The sequence below is a fragment of the Sander vitreus genome, chromosome 23 (genome assembly GCF_031162955.1).
Source record: "Sander vitreus isolate 19-12246 chromosome 23, sanVit1, whole genome shotgun sequence".
NCBI lineage: Eukaryota > Metazoa > Chordata > Actinopteri > Perciformes > Percidae > Sander > Sander vitreus.
The window spans coordinates 20,951,519-20,975,188 of record NC_135877.1 but is presented as its reverse complement, the minus strand read 5'-3'; the positions used below and the strand labels follow the sequence as shown (position 1 = coordinate 20,975,188).

The 23,670-nt window shown below is 39.9% G+C and overlaps 2 protein-coding genes across 2 annotated transcripts in view; one reads left to right on the top strand and one right to left on the bottom strand.

The window, feature by feature from the left end:
• LOC144512326 (thyrotropin-releasing hormone-degrading ectoenzyme-like) overlaps positions 1-23,670 on the bottom strand; it is a 186,271-nt gene that overhangs the window by 50,862 nt on the left and 111,739 nt on the right. Inside the window, exon 7 of the mRNA XM_078243008.1 lies at positions 20,048-20,161. Coding sequence (XP_078099134.1) covers positions 20,048-20,161 — 114 coding nt within the window. The remainder of the gene's footprint in view (positions 1-20,047; positions 20,162-23,670) is intronic.
• On the top strand, positions 3,819-5,076 carry LOC144511988 (transposable element Tcb1 transposase). Its single transcript, XM_078242498.1, has 2 exons — positions 3,819-4,058; positions 4,173-5,076. The coding sequence occupies exons 1-2, from the start codon at positions 3,880-3,882 to the stop codon at positions 4,987-4,989; spliced, it is 996 nt and encodes a 331-aa protein (XP_078098624.1). The 5' UTR covers positions 3,819-3,879; the 3' UTR covers positions 4,990-5,076.

The window sequence follows — 23,670 nt, the reverse complement described above, 5'->3', positions numbered from 1 at the left end:
GTGAAGCTAAATGGCAATGTACTTGTCTAATATCTGGTGTGAGAGGGCAGTTTAATGTCAGTAAATGTACAGTAACAGCCATCTAAAATTGCTGGCTGGGCTGTGACGGGGTCCCGGCTGGTCCCTGCTGGATCCCTACTCTGCAATTGGTATGTGATCCCACCTTGATGACGTAGTGAAGGCAGCGCCGCCTCATAACGCCCCCCAGCACCATGTGAGGAATCCAGTTTTATTGTTTTATCTTTCCACCACGAGGAACAGTGTGACCCTTTTACTTGTGTTGTCTACTGTTTTTTTTTTTTTTAATATATATATTATATATATATATATTTTATTTTTTTTTGACACATTTTCCGACGTTTGTCACTTTTTCGTCACTTTTTTCAATGTTTTTGTCACTTTATTCCCACGTTTTTGATGCTATTTTTCACTAACACCAACTTATTACCAATAGTTTTACACGTATTTTTGGGATTCATGGCCAATAAATCTCATTTATAGGAGATTATACCTAATTTTAAAATGATGAATGATTTTGACTAATATTAGAGGAATGTATGTTGGTGGAGAATCACAGTCGTGTATATGTCAAAGTTTAGTCAGGTTTTGAAACCTTTTACATTTTTTCAAATGCTATAAAACTGAATACCCACAATTCAATGAAAGTAGTAATTGAGTACTTGCAATTGTACTTAATTTTATGAGTAATTTGGTTAAAAAGAAACCCATATTTTTGATATAGACGTTTTGAGAACGGGTCAAATTTGACCCAAGGATAACATGAGGGTTAAGTCTGCCCATTGCCACTGGACTCAGTCTCCTGCAATCAGATATTTTGATGATATTTGAAGTGTATGAGGAAGCGCTTCCCACACAGAGCATACCTATAGTGAAGCGCTTGTTATTATCATATCACAAGGTCATGGAAATATTATGCCTAAGCTTTGTTTAAAGGTGCTGTAGGTAGGATTGTGAAGATCAAGGACTTATCCAAAACATTTGAACATTAACAACTTCTCAGTCCCTTCCCCCTTTCAGGTGAAGCCCAAAACTGTCTCCTAAGCCCCGCCCCCCAAAAGGGAGAATGAATGCGTGTGTATGAGCAGTGATTGACACGCAGTTAGACACCCCCCCTGGCCCCGATTGGAGGATCTGAACAGGGAGCGGTGGATTTTTGCAAATCACACTACAGGCTGTAGGTGGAGCCAGAGGAGCTGGATTTTTTTTTTAAATGACCTGCTTCATGTAGTTCAACTGGAACATAGGGTCAGTTTCAGAAAATATGACAGAAAGTTAGTTTTATAAGGCTTATCTACTGCACCTTTAAAACCCTGATACATGTTGATTTTATGCATTAACTAACATTAAAACATTAAAACATAGCTTATTGATTTAGTATAGACGCTGAATGAGAGAGGCCTCTAGTTGTTGATTAGGTCTTCTGTTCTGAAAGCCAAGAGATGCATCGCATGCAGAACTGCTTCAAAACTAAAAGCAATACAGGGGACATGAATGACATACAATAAGAAACAACTGTGTTACTTCATCTGCTGTTAACAAGGCATATCATTTATCTGGAAATAGAGTATCAGACACGCCGGCACAGCAAAATGCTGGGCCAAACTGACAATGTTTTTTACATAAAGAAATAACTTAATATATTACATTTAATTTGAATTGAGAAGGCACATATAGTTAAGAATTTGTTGTACAGAGTTTAGTTTAAGTTTCCCCAAACTCAACATAAAAAAGAGATTTATTAATCTTTCCCTGGGCGACCAGAGTATATTGCGGTTACTTCCGCCAGTGTGCTGCTTATCTTCGCAGTTAAAACACACTTCAGATTAATAGAGAAGATTGCAATGCATTTGGGGACTATCATTTCTGGGGCAGGTCTATTCAGTCATTACAATCAAATCTGCAAAGCAACGGAACGTACTGTGTCATGACACGGTTATTCGGCCATGTACAAGCCAATGCTAATGATGTTTGGGCTCAAGGGTGGTTTTTCCGCTCATAGGCGCTAAGGGGAAGCGAGACGACCACCATTTAACCCGAAAAAGGTCATATAACCATTCCAATGACTCCAAAGCTAAAGTTATGGTAAATTAAGCTAAAAAATAATAGCTTAATTTGCCTGTTATTTCTCATATTCTTTCACCTATTCAGCATGTTCTCTCTCAACAATTTCCACACGTTTAATAATTGTAATTTATATTGTGTTGTTTGTGAGCCTATGTTTAGCCTATGTTTTAATTGTGTGTGTGAAATTGGGTCAGATTCTCAAAGACAAGGGCTGTGACATGGTCCTGGTGTTTGCAGTGTAATGCGTGTTACAGAAGACGACAGAGATAAAGCTCACAACATACTATTAGCATTAGTGTATCTCTTTGTTTGCACTCTATGGGCCATTGGTGTGCCATCCTTACAGGTCTCCCAGCCCCCGTTGTCTAGACCGTCACACTGAGTGAAAGGGCCTTTGTAACACTGAGTACAAATTCAGTGTAGAGCCCAAACACAGCACTTCATTTTCTTTTTTTGATATCTCTCATTCATTACACTTAATAAGCATTAGGGCAGTTTACTTGCCGACACCTTAAACTGATGAAAGACCGTAAAAAGGAACTTTAGTTTACATTCACGAAAAAAATCACATTGTGTTTAAGAGGCAAACAATCTTTGGAAAGGAAAATGAACACCTTTAATATTTAATTGGCAGCCAGTGTTGCCAGATCTCGTGAGAGAAACATGCAATCAGGTCTACAGAAACAAGCTCAAAAGAAGCAACTTGGCTCTCCAAAAAATGTTAAAGAATGTTTACAATTAATTTACTTTGCATTTCATAAGAAACCATTTCAAATATACTGTAGATTGCATTTTTAATTTTTTTAACTCTAAAGGTCAACAAAAAGCGAGGAATAAATGAATAAATGAATGAATGAATGAATAAAAATGAAAGTAAAGAAGTTGCATATGACAAACTGGCCGAGTAATTGAATCTTGAATCTTGTTTTGTTTTGTTTGTTTGTCTCTATTATCTATACCCTGTAAAGCGACTTTGAGTTTGTGAAAAGCTCTATATAAATTCAATTTATTTATTATTTATTTAATTATATCAGTGAAGCCTTCAGCTTGTCTTGTTTTAAGACTCCAATGTCTGTAAACTTCATTGACAAGAACGGTGCTGCATTTCTTTTTATGATTATCGGTACTGGCATGTCGAACAAGATCTTTATGGTGTGCACGTATTTCACACGTACACAATCTGCATACTGCCTTTGAATCACCCCCCACTTCAGGTTGAATCCAGTCTTTTAATCCACTTTTCTCCTACTCGTATTTATTTCCCATATTTCATTCATTTAAGTCCTTGGCATTGTTAGCAAAGTATAAAGAAACTCCATCAATGTGTCACTCACTGATTGTCAGACACCTGTGTTTATGGAGGAAAGGGACAGAGGGATCGGGCTTGTGGACGGATCCTGCGACAGGACAAACTAGACATAAAGGGAGCAAGCGCAAATAAGCAAATACACTTTAGAAACAAGCCCCAAAAGCCACAACCACCAATATTTGTAAGCGACTTTACAGAAAAACAAGCCCAAAGTCGATTATAATAAGCAGACTGCAGCTTCTCAGGGTCCACAGCTCAAAACAAGTTTACAAGTTAGATGAACACAATAGAAGGGGGCGGGGCGGACTGGTGGTAAGCTACTGGTGTAGCCGACAGGCTTGAATCTTATTGGTTAGACTACCTGAGGCATACTTCAGCCAATCGCAAAAGCTTACTGAAGAACACCCACTTTGTGTGCCTTGTAAGTGTGCATAAACTGGCCCCTGCAATAAGCAAGCTATGGATCGCCACAGACGGCAGCAGGGATGACGCATATCAACAAGGAGAGGTCCCAACAGATTCGTCTCATGCGGGCAAGTGGAAAAACAGCACACGAGATCCAGCAACATTTTACAAGCCTGGGCATCAACGTGTCGCTGAGGACTGTGAGATATCACTTCAAGGAGAGAGAACCGCGCCGCTCATGTCCGAGAAAACTGCACCAGTAAGTCTCATCACACTGGAGCTTTACAACAGTCTCTGAAACAGCTGGAAACAACTTCTTTGTGTATGAAATGGGTTCATTTGTCTAAAGTTTTTTCCCCCCTGCCTTTCACAGTAATATACTGACTGCCATTGACGAAGTGACAAAGAGAGGCATTAAGATGAAGGCCCAAGCTTTACAGCAGAAAATTGAAGCAGATTTTGGTGTTCAACTTAGCCTGACCAGTGTTCGCCGTGCCCGCAGGAATCTTGGGTGGAAATTTGGAAAGAACAGCTTCTGCCCGATTACAAAAGAGCTCAACAAAGAGGCGAGGCTCAGACAAGCTGTTCAGTGGCTCGAGTCTGGGGAGATGTGGCATGACGTGCTGTTTACGGACACAACAACAGTAACTCTGGAGCGCCACACCTGGCTTTGTTCCTACATGAAAGACCAAACTGTTGCCAGGGTTAGGGTTATACCAAAGCCCAAAAACCCCTTTAAGCTCCATGTCTGGGGAATGATTTCACGACACGGTGCAGGTCCTATGGTCATCTTTGAAGGAAGCATGGACAGACATTATTTTGAGAACGCCATCATCAAAGGAGTCGCAGCACCATACGTCAGAGGGCATTTTGGGTCCGATCATCGCTTCTTCCAGGATAACGATCCAAAGCACACAGCTGCTGCAGCTTGCATTGCATCTGAGGGAATAAACTGGGTGAGGACTCCGCCAGAGTCACCGGATTTGAACCCCATCAAGCGTGTTTGGCACTCAATGAAAGACTTCATCCGAAATGAGGTTAAGCCTTGCACGAGACAGGAGCTTATCCGGGCCATCGAGGTCTTTTGGTACACAAAACTGACCCAAGAGTTCTGTAACACAGTTATTACAAGCTTGTCAGAAGTACAGAGACTGATTGTGAAGAACAAAGGAGGGCCTAGTGGAAAGTGAGTAAAACAACGATCAACACAAATTGTCATTTTTATGTCATCTCGTTTCGTATTTTGCTTGCAAAATAAAACTACTTTTAAAAAATCATTCCTCTGCGGGTTTTTCTTTCTTTCACAAATCACTCACTGTGTGTTGGTTCAGGTTGGCTTCCTCTTAAAATGAGTATAAGACATTTTCACCTCTTCAGCTTGAATAGGAGGCAGAAAGGTGAAAATGTGTTCATCAAGTGGCTCTTCAGCTGCTTTAAAAACTCACCAAACGAAGGCAAACACAAAAATTCCACAAGTGTTTCGTAAATGGAGAACGCAAACTTATTTTGTCGCTTTGACCATTTCACAGTTGTAAACATTCTAATGGCCCCGAGTTGATTTTCTGTCGCAGGAAGTAAACAAGGGGCAAGGCTGTGGCCTAGCAATGGAATTCCATTAAAAAGGGTCTATTTAAAAGAAATTTAAATTTAAAAAACAGTTGAATATGATCCTCGCTCAATAAATAAATAAATACTGAGAGTTGGGAATTATTTACTTAGAACAAAATATTCTGAAATAAGAGATTACTTTCTTCACAAAGCCAGCATCATATGTCCAGAAATCAGGGTTCGTACAAACAGGCCGGTATCCAGGATTTTAGCAATACCAAAGTCCAAATATTTCTTTATTTCCCTGATCTATGTGCATTTTAAGACCTTTTTTAGATTGTGTCATAGAAATGTGTCTGAAACAGAACAGAAACATATGCAAAATGTGTGTTATACAATACTATATTATTATTTTACTTTTCCTAGGTTTGTAGGGGAACTATAAGTTCCATTATATTGCTTATATGGTTATTACATTGTTTGAACTGGATCAGAACAGTCTATATGTTTAACAGCACAGAAACAATATAAACCTGGGTGGGACAGTGGGCAGTACCTGGTCTTGCTCTCTCTTCTCCACCACCTTCCTATCATTTTCATCTTGTCTATCTCATCGCTTCCCAAAGGAAAGATTTGTATAAAGTTGCCTCTTCATTTTAGTCTGTCTCAGTGACAACGTTAACATCAGACGGCATCAATAGACACTGTGCGACAGTAAAGGAGCTTTTCGTCAGATGTCTGTCTGGAGATGAACAGCATAGAAAAAGTAAAATTCACTGATTTGCCTATGTTAGTTAGCTGCTGTACTCGGTAGGAAGAATAGCTGTTTGGTGGGTCCTGACTGTTTGACACTATACCCAAAAACCACAGCGTTGACCGAAGATCGTATAGTTATGACAAGATAATCCATTTAGTCACCCACAAGCAATGACGGTGATGATGATCAGACAGAGAAAAAGTTCTCTCTTGGCGTTGTACAAGTTTATTTTAGGCAGGTAAATCACTTTTTTCTGGGGGAAATAATACAGAGGTCCGGGCCTCGGTACCCTTAATGGTAGATACGGCCATGCATACCAAAGTCTTGAAAGTTTGGAAAATGCTTAATTTTAACGGTTATGTTTTCAAGGTTAAGAAAATGCTTAAATACGAATATAATGTACTCCTTGAGAAATTGTTTAATTTTCAACATAACCTGGTGTTTTATCTACATAATCACTCTTGTAAACCAAAACACGTTTAAAGGCTCACACTGACACAGGTGTTTATAGTTAAAGGACAAATCCGGCGCAAAATGAACCTAGGGGTTAATAACACGTGTACCGAGTTCGACCGTTCTCTGGGATTTGTTTTCATGCTAATCGAATGTGACCAGTTTTAGCGCAAACCGCTAATTAGCTTATAACGCTAGTCGTCGGGGCACGGCTAAAGTCAAAAGAAATGTCTATTTCTACACCACTAACAAGGCTCAAAATAGCACCACACTTCCACGGTAGCATAATGAGGGTCCCTACATGTAAACTGAAGCATTGAGAACTTTGTAAGTGTACAGACAGTTTATTAAAAAGATAGATTATAAAGACAATACCGTTCACGTATACAGTCGGGCTCCATCTTGGGAAAACAGTCACGACCAGTTGGACGACGAATGCCGTACAACGTGAGCTGAACGGTCACTTGAAATCTCCCATGGTTCCTGGTTTCCCAATGGATCGATAGGAATTACGTTTGTGAAATGTAATTACAAGGAAATGCATGAATTATAACTGTTTAATTAAATGCCTGCCTGTATACGTGAACGGTACCATCTTTATAATCTATCTTTCACTTACTGTACACTTACAAAGTTCTCAATGCTTCAGTGCTATTTTGAGCCTTGTTAGTGGTATAGAAATAGACATTTCTTTTTACTTTAGCCGTGCCCCGACGACTAGCGTAATAAGCTAATTAGCGGTTTGCGATAAAACTGGTCACATTCGATTAGCATGAAAACAAATCCCAGAGAACGGTCAAACTCGGTACACGTTATTAACCCCTAGGTTCATTTTGCGCCGGATTTGTCCTTTAATGTGGCTGATTGCTGGACCCTTTCAACGACTGTGTGGGTGTGGATAGACTGAGAGCTTGATCTTCCTGAGTCCACTGTTAGTGTTGTTGCACCTGTTAGTGTGGGACAAAAGACACCTTTGTCATCCTTATTGGTAGAAAGAATTTGTGACCTAATAAGTTCTCATCAAAGCTCTGGCCCACCTTCAACCTGAAAAGCGTCTAATCAGCCGGAATAACTGAAAACACCTGTGTGGGTGTTCAGAGGCTTTAAAATAATAGAAATAGAACAATCCATCGTCCCCTGGCGTCACACACCAGACGCGGATATGTAGTTGTTTCCTAATGTAAATATTTTTCTGGGATAATGCGATTACTTTGTTAATTTGAGCTTTTTCTTGTTTGAACAGATACAGATATGGCTGTACTCGGTGTCATATGCAAACATGTAAACAGTTTTTTAAATCATCTAAAAACCCTTAAATATTCAAAAAAGGAAAGTCCTTATCTTCATTCATAGCTCGATAAGTCCTCTGTTGATCCCTTCCTCTTGAACTTAGCACGCATTAAACAATCATGAGCAAATGATGCAAAGTTAATATGAACAACTGGTGAAATAAACAAAGTGTCAATATACGTGAAATGCTGTGGGTATAAATTAATTAATTACAATGTAGCCTACATCTTTAGTAAAGGCAAAATAGCTTTCTTGGCTGCAAGAGTCAGGATTCATGTTGGTTGGTCATGTTGGTTCATTCAATTTTGACAGTCAGTTCCCTATGTGTAATCACATTACTTCCGGGCCACATACAGCATGATCTTATACTTATTTATATTTGGAATCCAAGAGTGGGGCGACAATTTTGTAGTGCAGATTGACACGTGTTTTTTGCTCTTGAAGTTTAAAGTCATACATCTTAAATAAAAGTCGGAAATCTGATCGTAAAATCAGGGTTCACGCTGTTAAAAATGTGAATAAGGACAACTAGATGAGCAGCAAACATGATTGAATTTCAAGCTTCTAGTGCAGGCCTATTTAACTGCCAGCTAATGGGCAAACTTCTGCTTACAAATAAATAATGTTTAGTGGAAGTGCTGTGATATAGCTCGCTAAGATATATCCGAATTTACCAAACTATGATGTGCTGTAGAATACATTTGTTTAAAATAAGTGGCAAAGCAATTGGCCTAATTACTTAACCAAGGCCTATTTATGTTATGTTTTTGTTTATGATCAGGCTACTTTTGCAATGTAGCGAGATAAAGGTTTTGATAATGTGGTGGCGTGTTGTGTCAAGTGTGCATACATAAGAATATTAGCTCAGGGAAAATGTCCTTAAAAAAGAAATACAAACAAAGTGTTTTGTCCCCCTATCCCAGAATAAACAGGTGGTGTAGCCCACCAGGTCTGGCAATGTGAGACTATGGTCATGGTGATACCTGCAATTGAATGAATGGGGCTTGAATGGCTGTTTACTGTGGTGTCTAGACATGCTGTCAGGAAACAAGAGGAGCAGGATTGGGGGTGGGGGGGGGCTCCCAGGGTCCCAGTGGTTGGAAACTGGATTCTAGCAGCACTTCTGAGTGGCTGGGACTGCAAATGAACTAAACTATGTGTCAGATAAACGGTTTGTTTTGAAATAAATCCTTTCAGGGAGCGACTCTGACTAAATTCCTGGGTGTCTTCTTGGACTGATCCCTGCTCAAAGGATTGGGCTAACTCCTGGGTAAAGACAGGCTACTGCTTTCATTTTGAAGTACACACACAAACATTCTCTCACACACACACACACACACACACACACACACACACACACACACACACACACACACACACACACACACACACGCACACGTAAACAGGTTGAATCAGGGGACTCCACCGCAAATTTCACAATTAGTTAAATGGCACATTTGAATGAAACCAAAATTACTCTGTGAGAAAGAAAAAGAGAATCAGACTAAATGAGACATCAGCTCTAATTAACAGAGACTTTAAGTCACCTGGGGAGAGAACGAGATGGGTGTCCAGCTGGGCCATATGGCCATTATGAACCAGATGGACCCACATGTGGAGGACAGCTAATGGGCCAACAGTCAGCGTAAACACAAACACACACACACAGATGGAGGGACAGGGCTGCGTTCACGAACAGCTGCTGAACTTTTAAGCGTCTGCTCGTCTCCGCCCTCAATCCTCCTTCACTTCCACCCCATCACTCCTCCTCTCCTCCTGTACTGTACTTCCTCCCCTCCTTCCATTCTCCTCTTTCATTTCATTGTCGTTTCAACCTGATGATCGATCGATCGATCGAGCTCTCTCTCTCTCTCTCTCTGTGTGTGTGTGTGTGCAACACGTTCACCCTGAATACTAATTAACTGCCTGGCAGGTGTAGCACATCAAATATAGTTTAGCTCAACAGATTAACTGCTTTATTAAACTGAGAGCTGTCTTTGCAACAATACTGATGATTCATGCTGTGTTACCTGATATACATGACAGCAGATATCTGTCACACATTCATGAATTTGCTACACTGTGCACTATTTCTTGAAAGGTATAATATGCAGTGATATCGCTGATATATTAGGAATGTAACTAAGCACATTTACTCAAGTAAGTACAAATTTCAGGTACTTGTGCTTTACTATATTACTATATTCTATTGCGCTACATTTCAGAGAGAAATATTGTACTTTTTACTCCACTACATTAATCTGACAGATTTAGTTACTTTACAGATTAAGATTTTTGCACACAAAACACATGTAGTTTATAAAATACGTTGTTTTATTATAAATTAATCTACCCAACAACATAACGGCCTACATGTACAGCTGAAATGATTAGACCATTAAATGGATCGTTTCCAGTTTCTAAAATGTGGGGATTTTTCTGCATTGAGTACTTTTACTTTTAATGCTAGTACAGTTTCCTGATAATACTTACATACTTTTACTTAAAGTGACTATATGTAACTTTTAAATGTTTCTGAAGCTGTGTAATGTTCCAACAACAGTGAAAGGAACGCTAGTTTTATATAGTTTTTATTTATGTCTCTGCCCGGGTCCTATTTTTCCTTTGATGTCACAGAATGATTTGCGGCAGGTAGACGGGGCTACAGTAACACATTCTGACGGGTCACAGATTCCGGTGTAACACCAGAAAAGCCTGTTAGTGAGTATGCAGGTAAAAGGTAGCAGGAGATGTCTTTATGTAGGCATACTTTTACTTTAACTTTATTTCAGAAGTTATCTGCTGTAGTTAGGGCTGATACTGTGGCAGGGCCGTCACAGAAAAGAAGGAAATGAAACGAAGAACAACTGAAAGCTAAAAGGGAAAGTGAAAGACGATGGGCGAAATCCGAGTCGACCTATCAACAGATGGAGACAATTACGTGATTGTAAATGATTTAAAAACAACCCAGAATTAGCCCTCAGGTATGTTATACGTCTATTTCATTCATAAAATAACTTTACAGTGTGCGATGTGGTTGTACAGTCAGTAGCTAAAATTAAACTACGTCCCCTTCCATTTAGCGCAGACGTTTTATTCCTTTCAGTCCGTGTTTGTGTTGGCTTACTATTTTCTTTTCTCTTGTCCCCCTGTAGTTGTGTAAAGCGTCCATGGGTTTCATGAAATGCACGTTCTTAATCTTATTATTACGTTGGTTGCTACAACAATCTCTTAATGCTTTGGCTCGTGACACAGCGACGGTGATAATGTTACCCGGTTTAGCTAAAGATACATCCAGGCTAAGTTACCGTATGCACTTCCCATTACACTTAAAATGCAATAATGCATCTGTAACGTATTGTCTTATTGTAAATGAATGATTATTTGTCTGAGCAAAACATTCATTGCAACTATATGACCTCCCGGTAACGCTAACTCCTAGACCTTCATGACAGCAGGTGTGGTAAAAACAACTACCGCTTTTGTCCAAAGCGGCTGCTGAAATCAACACAAACTGAAAGTTACATATAGCCACTTTAAATAACAGTTTCAATGCAGGACTTTCACTTGCAACAGAGTATTTTTACAGTGTGGTATTAGTACTTTTACTTAAGTAGGCATAAAGGATCTGAATACTTCTTCCACCACTGATCACATGTAACGTGTCCGCATTAAAATGTCTAAAAAATGACTACAACTGTTGTGTTGTGTACTTACATTATCCCAAATGCTCCAAAAACGCGGAGAAATCTGTCATTTTATTCAAGGTAACGCTCTGTCACGTTTGGTCAGATATATGGATCTGAAGTTATCAGAGAAACAAGCTGTGAGATTGAGTCAAAATAAACTCCAGTGTGTGTGTTCATGGGGATGAAGGAACATGTCACCCAGTGCAACAGAGTGGCTCAGTGATGGGTTTTTATGGCACGGAGCAAGAAGAGATATCAGGCTGTGCTACAAACTCTTTTCATGGGATATGTCGAGTGTAAGAAAAAAAAAGAATATCCTCAGACTCTTCCTTTGGTCACAATATTGAAGCATCATATTGAATTTACTGATTGAGCCAAAACAGCTCTTCCTGTCTGGATATTTTTCCATGAACTGCTCTGAATTTCCAGAATATGCACTGTGTCATAATATATATTGGTATATATGACATTAAATGACATTAACCAGGACAGATTATTTTATCAACCGCTAGTTAACCCCTAGTGAAACCAACCACGGGTTAAAGTGACTGCAAACACACTCTGAAAATGGAGGACGATTTTAATACAGCCTCGTCTGTCATTGTGTAAGTGTCAATTTGTAAGAGGGAAGAGAGAAGGTTAATATTGATTGTTCTCTGCTCTCTTTAAATCATGAATATTTCCAAGTCGAAGTCTATTTGTCATCTGTTATCTGTTGTGTTAGTCACCTCTGATCTGCTGTCTTTATGCCTCTTTGTATTCAGCACAGATTAAATGATATAATGCTGCCAGTGTGTGTTGTGCAGTGCTGGAAAAGGTACTCAAATTGTTAAGTAAAAGTTGTAATAACAGCAGCAGCAGCAGCAACATGTCCTTAATGTATCCATATAAAAGGACTCGTTATGCAGAATGGCTGCTTACTATTATTGACGCATTCCAATATAATGTAAGCATGATTTTAATGTTTTGGGTAATTTCCAAATTAACAAGAAAAAGCCCTTTACAACGGGGAACTGAAGCCGTTATCTCTGCTCTCTTCAAAGCCACCAGACTCCTTTGACAAACACATACATTTTACCTCGCAGAACACAGGAGTTGCTGCTCTACCGCTGCCTGTATCGAGCAGTGTGTTTGTGTGACTTTGGTGTTTTAAAGGGCTAGGAACTAACACAACTAACAAACTTACCAATCGAGGTAGAGGTAGAGCAGCAACTCCTGTGTTCTGCGAGGTAAAACTACTGTTTTTTGTCAAAAGAATTTGGCGTCTTTGAAGAGAGCAGAGATAACGGCTTCAGTTCCCCGTCGTAAAGGGCTGTCTGACAGCAAGGTGAAGCGCTGAAAATATTCTAAATATAGGAGAACTATCCCTTGAAGTTATGTACCTCAAACATGACTTAATTTCCACCACTACTGTGTTTGTGTTGAGGTCAAGTTACAGTCAGTCCCTCATTACTGCTCTATTGTGTCCATACAAAACAATTATTATGTCTCACTATAGAAACACATACTGTACTGGTATTTTGTGATTCAAATAAAGCTAATTACATATTGGACCTCGGCTGAATAAAAAGGCCCATTTTCATAATTTGTTCTGTGTGTTGTCATTTTTCTTTGACTTTTTTTTTAAAGGCCACTTCTGTGTTTGGCCCAAAAAATACACTCAATGTGTGTCCGCTCCGGCTGCCTCTCTATTCAAATGGGTATGAGCTGCTTGAAAAGGCAACTGACGTGCGCATTTTGATCAGTTTGAAAAGGAGGTAAGGAGGTTTCGGTGTGTTCCTCAGTTGGCCATTCAGCTGCTTTAATGACTCGCTTAAACATATGCTAACAAACCCACTGTTGTTTCGTTGTAAATCCGGCTATTATGTTGAAGTGGTGTAATCCCACTGATAAACTAAGAAAACAAATGAGTTGGTTAGAACCCCTAGAGAGGCTAAATGTCATCTTGGGGTGGCTTTCATACCTTTTTGGAACCTTTTCAAATCAAGTCTGTGTGTTTGGTTTGTTCAGAGCTGTTTGTTGAACTTGTATTGCTTGTTCTTTAGAATTTATAACATATGGAGGTCTAGTTGCAGCCTTGACTGATCGTGCTCCAAATCCATTATTTGTTCACAAGCTCTTTGGGACCATCAGATACAATAAAAAAGACCCACTAGGCCCAATAAAGACTTCATTTCATCTTTGATTCCCCCCGATATGGCTCCATGTAGCGCTGATGATGCAGAGTGACAGTATCTCTTCTTTTGGTGCAAACCAAAACTACAGGTGTGAAAGCGGCCGTGCATCTACGTTTACTTTTAGTGCTAATGATGAAAAGAACAACTTTGGAACAGCTAAATTACAAGATGGTTCAAAGGCTCCTGTTAGTTGTGTTTAGGCCACCTTTTTCTTTGCAACTTAACATGTTATATATCATAAATTATGCAGTATGTGCTATGTGTTGTTCTGTGGCTGTAAACATTGCAGATGTCTCTTTATGTCACTATTGAATTGATGTGTCCAGTGCTGCACCTCTTAAATCTCAGTTTTAAAGTCACACAGTCACAGTTATCTCAACCTTTTACACCAGGCTTGATCATATTGGCTCTGAGTATAGCTGTGGACCAGGCCACCGTGACAGCAATGGTGATTCGTAATTCACGTCAACTGTGCTATGAGTTGGATGCTAATTTTGGCTGGTTTAAAACTAAATGTACTTACCGACTCCTTAGAGTGTCTTTTAGTACAACTGAACACCCAAAAACAAGTTTACGGCTACTTAAATGTACACAGTGCTAAGCCTCTTTCCTGATAGACAGGTCGCCGTAATAGCTCCTTGTCAATTACATGTTAGCCCCTGCTTCATCATCTATTTTACTCTAAATGGGAGCATCATTTACAAAATAAACATTGTGCTATATTGAAGAAGACTTGAAACTAGCGATCGAGACCATAAAGTCATTAAAAAAATGTTTACTGAGGTAATAGTCTCACATTGCCAGACCTTCCTCCACAGCGCTGCGGAGGAGGGTCTGGCTAGTCCACATGGAATTCTGGGACGGCAGAAAAACGTGCTCTGGTTTATTGGCATTTCTTTAAACCAATCACAAACGCCTTGGGCGGCGCTAAGCGCCGGACAGAGCCACGGTGCCGCTGCAAAATAGCCTCGGAAAGGAACTTGTTTTGGTGGAACGTGTTTTAGTCGTGCAACAGAAAACTCAGATTGGACAGATAGTCTAGCTAGCTGTCTGGATTTACCCTGCAGAGATCTGAGGAGCAGTTAACCATAGTCCTGAGAAAGTTTAAAGTTTGTGGAGTTTAAAATTCCACAAAGCGGAGCAATCCCGGAAGTGGAAGGTCGTGGATATAGACTACTCAGGTAACAAACCAAGTGAGAAGTAGGGTCATTTTTTCATAGACTTCTATAGAAGCTGACTTCTTTTAGGAGCCAGTGGAGTCGCCCCCTGCTGGCCATTAGAAAGAATGCAGATTTAAGGCACTTCCGTATTGGTTTCAGTTTTCAGGCCTGGAGGCTATGTCCACTTCTTTTATACAGTCTATGGCTTTGAGTTTGTTTCAAAACACCTGAATCCTAGTACGGTTTGTAAGATTCCCATATATGAAAATAAATGATGTAATGCAACCTTAATGGCTGAGTGATTTGATTGATTGGTTGGTGGTAATACAGAAACACTCCACATCATATTTCTATCCTCATTTGCTTTCAGGTTTTGTTCGCCTCCCTGCAGCGCTGTGACTCGCTGCTGATGGAAACAGCTTTTTAAACACAAAACCTGTATTATAAAATAAATTGCTTTATCAGGAACAGGCCGCTTTATCATAGGTGTGCCGGTTATTGGAGAAACACTTTGTTTATATTAAAGCATCCAGCCATGCAGAACTACAGTAACAGGGATTTAAAAATGCCATGTCGCTCAGAAGCAGACTGTGTGTGCGTGCGGGAGATAAGGTGTTTTGGTGTAACACATTTCTCTATTGGAAGTAAATCACCACGTACTTCGGCAGAAACAAAGCAGGAAGAAGTGTGTGGGCTATTATTTAAAGTTCTGCAGTGTTCAAGGTTTCTCAGAAGTTCTCATTGCCTGTCAGGGGTGAGAAAGAGGAGATCTGGGAGCTTTTGCGAAAATTGGAGCAAGAATTAATTTCTAATTTTATTGTGTTTTGAGCTGACTCACTCTCTGCGTCAATTTGTTTGCAAGCCTGAGCAGAATAAAATGAAACTGGATGTTACCCGCTGCAGAGTCAGGCTGAATATTATCTGCATGAAAACACTTTTGGAAAAAGACATATCTGACATTGATCCATGCGAGTGGAAGAAGGTGAAAGAGTTCAGGAGTCAGGACTTCCTCCTCCACAAAAGCCAGTTTTAACTTTCTTCTTATACACACACACTGTTGGTTTTATGTTACGTAAAGGTTTATACAGCAAAGAGAAACAAGATGGTAGAAGAAACAGACAGACCTTTAGCTAAGAATTTTTTAGCATTTCCCATTGGGTTAATCCTCAGAAGATAGAAGTTTGGAGATTCATGGTTTTCACTGGGCAGCATCAAATAGTTTCTTTTCATGCTACTGTGTCTATAATATTCCTCAACGTAGAAACACAGGAGACTCCTGAATATGCCGATAATCAGGGGTCTTCAAAGTTTTTTAAACCAAGGACCCCTTAATTTAAAGAGAGACGGAGCAGGGACCCCCTACTACTACTATTATATAGTATGTATATAATAGTATGTATGTATATATGTATAAAATGAAGTTGCTTATTAAACTGGGCCAAGTGTAGGGCGGCCAAAAGCCTTTATACATACCTTTTTAGGGCACAGAATACTAAGCTATTACAATAATTGTCAACATGATTTTATAAATCATCTTTTAATGTGATACATACATGTGGCACAGTGGCCCCCCTGCAGTGACTATGAGGACCCCCTAGGTGTCCCGGGCCCCCTGTTAAAGATCTGTGCTCTAAATAATAAGTTACCCATGATCCTTAGCGGTTAGATGTTGCTTTGGATAAAAAGTCAGTCAGGCGTGCAAATTAGAGATGTAGCAAATTCAGAACACTTTGTTGTTTTAGTTGTTAACAAAAAAATGTCTGATTTAAACGGCAGCATGTTTTATCAATCGAAATCTAAAGCTTTAGAGGCACAAACAACACAACTTGAAGGGATGTGATTGGATGTTTCCATTGTTGATTTCTCTACTTGGATAAGTCTGCAGATGTTCTATACTTTTCTCATTCTCAACTAATCCCATTAAAACAACACAACCATCAGTGAATGCATAACCTATCAGGTACTGTGTGTGTATCACAGCCTGATATATCATAAAAAACATCAATGAAACACTGTTGCACTGGGTGACATGTTCTTTCATCACCATGATCACACACACACTGTAGTTTATTCTGACTCAGTCCCATACACACCGTCCTGCTGCCACAAATACTCACTAGAGCACCAAATGTGGATTAATCCGCCGCTGAAAATAGTCCCCAACAAAACACACTTTTTAAGGTTTGTGATTCAGTAGGAACCAAAGGGTTTTGGGCTGACAGACACAGAAACAGATGGACTAACACACTGTTGGTTTAAGGCTGTTGGCAATAATCACAATATAGAGTAAGGGCAGCCTCATGCTTAAATAATAAAAATATGATTCAACCCTAATGCACTTTGTTCATATTTAATTTAAGGTAGACCATGATTCATTCATGTTGTGTACATGTTTATGTAGGATAGAGTTTTTATAGGGTGGAGTTGTTGCTTATTGGAGGTGTTTTATTGGTTCAGTACAGTATGGAGAGTTCAGCATTCAGTGTTACATATTGTAATTATATCTGTTTGTCTGTTAGTCCCCTACAAATGCACTATTTCATCTTATTTGTCTGATAAAAACTAGAGTGACCAGCTGTTTTAGGAAATAACTGATAAAACTATACCGATATTTGTCTTTTTTAAGAGTTACATCTACAGTAGTGTAATGAGAAAACCTGGGGGAGGGTCTCTTTCTCCCTGCAGACACCTGAACTGAAGAATCCCTGTGTAATTGAGGACTAATGATTCTCACCTGTGTTAGTGGGGGAGGGGGATCATGGAGGGATAAAGGTGTGCTAGGAACGGGCTGACGGCGCTTGAGAGAGACTGAACTTGTCCGTGGCTGTGGCACTGTGGCAGGTGGGTGCTGTTCGCAACTTGTAGTGTTGCCGGGAGTGAAGATAGCAAGCAAAGGGTCCGTTCCTGTGCTAGGAGGGGAGGCACGCATCTCCTTTAGATAGAGAGGGACTGGGATCTAGTAGTGCCTGTGCCTAGTCATGGTCAAATGAAGCTTCGTGAACCACTGTCTTCATTTTCTGAGCTCACTAGATGGCTCTCTCTGTTCAAAGAAAAAGGTTAAAGGAATGGCAATTCAGTGTGTTTTCAACCCTTTGTTGAACAGAGAGCGCCATCTAGTGAGCTTGGAAAATAAAGACAGTGGTTCACGAAGCTTCATTGGACCATCACTACCTGTGCCTGAGCTTCACGTGCAGGATCACCATGAGCGACACGTCATATCAAGCCGCCACGCCATTCCAAGCGAGCGTTCCTGTGGGTGCTTCTTAATTCCACCAGAGACTCCGCGGGGGAGGGTCTTGCCGCCAGACCAGGGGCAGATACGTTTTTAAACCCCTTCATTTTCATAGATTGTATGTTGTCTTGTTAGTTTTGTGTCCTAGTCAATCTATAAGTGAATCATCTCAGATGGATTTTAGTAACGTGGCACCCATTAGAGGCTCTTTATAACAGGCAACACTGCTGACTAAAGGGGCCCTCCGCCTCCCCCTATTGGTAGAAGTGGTTCTGACCTGCCTACAGTTTGGAGTGGTCTTTATTGAGTGCGGTGTATTTTTATATGGTGTTTTCATTAGTGTGCAGATTGCTGTGGATTTGATTCTGTGTGCAGTGGTTCTCTCGGGGTGTGTGTAATATACATTTGCAGTGCTGTGTTGTAGGGTTGTAGGGGGCTCCGTTGCCAGATAGGGGTTGACCTTTATAAAGGGCTTTCTGTTGTGGTGTCCCCATTTAAATGCATTTGTATTTCTAATAAAGGCTGTATTTTGTACTACATTCCTGCACGTGTGGTGATATTCTTTTGCCTCTGACACTGGACTAGACCAGGTAAACAAAGTTGGTGGCAGTATTACACTGCCTTTAAAATCTTTTATGAGTAAAGTTTATTACAGTAGGGAGCTGGAGCTGAGAGCCGCAGACAGGAAGTCAGAGTATTGAGAGACGGCTAGACACATTGTAGGTTTTGGTCTGTACATGGGATTTGTTGACAATAAGAAAAATATTGAATAATAAATTCATTTTAAAACGGTCAGAAAAACATATTACTTGTCTCCCTGTGGTGGTATCTAACAATGCAGACATTTCAGGTTTTATTCTGCCACCAGCCCCTCACAATGGTGTGAATAGGGTTTTGTTAAAGTTACTTGAAGCGTCCACAAAAAGCGTCCTAGTTACTCAGGATAATCCTCAGACCTCTCTGACAACAGTTTCCACTGGGAATCATTTTCTGCCAAAACACAACCAACGTCACCAAGAAAAACCTGTCCGCAGAGAGATGGTCCACTTCTTGTTTTATTCGTTTTATTGTATATTATGTTGTTTAACCCTCTGGAGGACAAAAGATTCACCGGCAAGGCCAAGCAACGTTTGACAACACTCCTGCTCAAAAAGCGATATTACAAAATTTCATTTTAGACATTTATTTAATATTTTATTCATATATTACGCTACTTTTGTGAACCCAATGCTTTTGTAAACTCATTTCAAGCACCCAAAAAAATTGAGTGTAGGTATGTTTTCACAAGAGATTTGAGAAATATTTCCCCTTTAGGGCCAAATTATCTCTGTATACATTGCTCTAGAACAATTTTGGGCGTCACTACACAGAAAGCAGAGTTTGTTTGGAACATTTTGATATAAAACACATGAGGCTCAGGTTATACGTAAATACCTTAAAAAGGTAAATTTAAGAAGATATGTGACAATGCCCTTAGAGGGTTAATTCTAGGTCCTTGATGTGAAGCACGTTGGATACCTGCTGGTTGCTGTAAAGCACTATATAAATACATGCTGATTGATTGAGATCATTTGATTTAATGTCCACAGTTTGTTTTGATCTCTTGAAATTATTTTTAAAATCAGATTTTCTGTATTTGATTTGGAGACCTTTAAATGTTTTACTCTAAAATAAAATCTAATTCATATCTGGAGCCTTGAGCTGAAATCCTGACTCACCTGAGACCATCTGAAGGCTAAATAAGTGCATGTTATGAGCCAACAGACAGAGGATCAACAGAGGTTCAGAATATCTGAACGCTTATTTGCAGTTTGTCTTAAATAAAAGATTAGAATGGGGATGAAGTACATTGGTGTAGTTGAAAGCCTAGGAAGATTAATGAGTGTGATTAGTATATGAATACCTCGATTGATATGAATAAAACTTCAGTTTTGTTACTCACCATGTTCCACTTTGGAAAGAGGAAGTCGGTGCCGACGTACTCAAAGAAATGAGCAAAACCTTCTTTTAACCAGACGTCCTCCCACCAGACCGGAGTCACCAGATCACCAAACCACTGAAAGACATAAAGAAGAAAATATTAGATTTTTATTTATAAACTCCCATAGACAAATTTGGATGGTGTGTTTCAAGAAGCAAAATGTCCTGGTTCAGACTGAAGTTGTCTCAGAGACAACAGCGCTGCGGAGGAGGGTCTGGCTAGTCCACACGGCATTCCGGGATGGGAGAGAAAAACGTGCTCTGGTTTATTGGCATTTCTTTAAAACAATCACAATTGTCTTGGGTAGCGCTAAGCGCCGGATGGAGCAACAGTGCCTCTGCAAAATAGCCTCGGGAAGGAACTTGTTTTGGTGGAACCTGTGTACGTTCAAAAGTTGTTTTAGTCGTGCGACAGAAAACTCAGATTGGACAGATAGTCTAGCTAACTGTCTGGATTTACCCTACAGAGATCTGAGGAGCAGTTAACCATAGTCCTCAGATATCCACCGGAGGTTAGAACGCCAACACAAAGAAAGCCGATATAGACTAGTCTCCAACTGACAATGCCAAACCAGCAGAGGCCGGCAGAGCTTCGGTCTGGATCCGACATGATGAAGCAGGTCTTGTTCATCAGCCACACCGGAGGATAACCAGCAATGTTATCCAAGGTGTGAAAGCTTGCAGCTGAGTCTGTTCTCACGGTGCCCTCAGAGCCTCGTCAGAGTGAAGCAACAGTCAAGTTTATAAAATGGGGAGCACGTAGAGAATACACTGAACTTTGCTGATAGTGAAACATATGGCCTCAAGTGAGTAATGCATGTGGACCCAGGCTGTTTCCTGGCGACACGGCTCGAATGAAAACGGTGGAACGTTTAGGGGACAAATGTGTGTCCTCGCCAGTTTCGTTTTCAAAGTCTCAACGTTCCCTTAAAAGCTTCAGCTGCAGAGCGTATGGCAGACGATTGTAAAAAAAAGTTTGTCTCTAAATTCTCTTTCAACCGTCATTAAAGCAGGAAAGAGAGACACTGCAGTTTTCATACCTCAGCACAGTGTGTGTTACTCATATTTGGCAGTGTTTAGTGTTTCAGCAGTAAATTGTCTTTCAACTAATCAAAGTCAGCATGTAGAGTGTGTGCGTGCGTGCGTGCCTAATCCTATTTACATTGCTTTGCCCTGCAGTTGAAACAAGTCGAGTTTAATGATGTCGCCCAAAGTCATAAGTCTGTCCACATAAAAGCACCCAACAACCTCTCTCCTCACACCAACAACAATACTGGCTAAAGTACAATTAGAGTTACTAGAGCCAACTGGGGCTAATATGGGACAGATGTCACCAGTGCTTGTTTTCAGAGGCTGCTCTCTGTGTATGGAAACCCATATGAAGCGCAGGCGGTATAAGGCTGATAATCAAACACTAGCAGATGGTGCAGAAGCTGTGGAAACACTATTTTTGAAGATAAGTAGGACCTAATTATGAACATATCGAACAACTACCTATATGCAACTATCACTGCAGCAAACTGTATCTTAATTATTGTTAAGTGTTGGCAGCAGCAGCAGATGCAGTGCCTCTTTCTGTTAGAAAGCCAGTCACATAAGCCATTTTTAATATACCGAGTATTAGTTGTCGCAAAAATCGTCGATTGATGTGGGCATGAGTATATGTGCTGATTTAGTGTGCCACATTAAACTGGAGTGGAAACTATGTCTGCTGTAATAAAGTGGAAGTGTTACTATTGCTGTTTGAATTAAAAGTTGTACTGCAGTGTGAGCATTTTGTCATTAAATTTGCAAACATTATACCTTTAGAGTATACGTATGGTTCCATATCACCATATGAGTTGATAACATTGAGCCAAATATTTTATGTATTAAGTTTTTTGTTTAAATAAGCAAATTATGCATTATCTTACTAATTAAAATGAGCTGTTTCATTTTGTTGACATATTAGAGTCAAAGGTTTTTACTGAGGGAATTTTGGTTATCTCTTTTTTTTTATCACTACATAAATCAGAAGATACTGCCATAAAAAAAAAAAATCAATTTTTTTTTCTCCATGTTTTTAGGAATCAAATGTTGTATTAATCAGGCTATGAATGATATATGAACAAACCTCTCCGTAGCAACCTTCAGAATATAGATAGGAATGAAACTGGAAAGTATGGTGTATGGGGCTACTGAAGTGAAGATTTGAAGTATGAGGAGATACTCATTTTGAGAAAAACGGCCTTTAATAAAAGGTACTTATATCCTAAGGTGAAATCTACAGACACAGTGTAGTTAAATACACACCTAAATTAATATTTTGAACACCACTTCCACTAGTCTGAAAAAAGGCATGCTGTAGATGCAAAATAGCTAGAAATCTCAAAAAGTACAATAAAAAACTAAGTTTTTGCCTGCCGTGTCTGGCCTTAAATACTATTCATGTTACTATCCAAGAGAGAATTACAACTGGGGAACTCAAATGTTTCTAAAAGGGAAAAAATACAAATTTGCAGAAAAAACTATACCACAGTGACTAATTCAAATGATATATATTGTCTATGTACAATCATTTTACACAATCAACTCTGCAATAGCGCACAAGTCATAAACAAGGGAATCTTTCCGATATTTTCATCCCATGTGATGACGTGACCTCTTCTCAGCTCTGTGAGGTGCATGGTAGTTTGTTGCTTCTTTTAGCAGTTAGCAGTTCATCATAGCTCTACCAAGCTTTACACACGCAACACTACAGATGGAAATATAAAATATATAACATTTAAAATAGCTTGGTGTATTTTTACCATCTAAAACAGAGTTCTCCATTCTTTCAAATCAATCTTTTATTAAATTATATTTTGGACAATTCATTCATCCCTTTCACTATAATTTTTATTCCATCCATCCATCCATCTTCGTCCGCTTATCCGGGGTCGGGTCGCGGGGGCAGTAACTCCAGCAGGGGACCCCAAACTTTCCCTTCCTGAGCCACATTAACCGGCTCCGACTGGGGGATCCTGAGGCGTTCCCAGGCTAGGTTGGAGATATAATCCCTCCACCTAGTCTTGGGTCTACCCAGAGGCCTCCTCCCAGCTGGACGTGCCTGGAACACCTCCCTAGATAGGCGACCAGGGGGCATCCTTAGGTGTTTTAAGCCCCCAACGTCGCCTTCCAGGCAGCGCGGCAATGGTTATGTTTAGGGTTAAGGTTAGCTGCCTGGAAGGTGACGTTGGAGGCTGAAAAACACCATTGAGCGCATCCTTACCAGATGCCCAAACCGCCTAATTTTTATTCTCCTAATTTATTAAACTTTTGCTAGTTGTTTTTAATATCTTAGAGTAACTAAACAAGCCTTAGACTGAACCAGGCCCGTAATTTTATCATAAATGCCAGGGCAGTAAGACCATCAAATGAAACAATAATTTTAAGTCAACGGAAATAATGAATTTAACCTGAGGGTAACTGTAATTATTGTCACAAACATTTGGCTTTACTACTCTACATGTTGAGTTTCTTGTCTTATTTGTTCAGTAATTTATTCTTACCTCAGCTGAGTCGAGCTTCTCCTCTTCTGATGAGTTGAATGCGTTGCATATAACA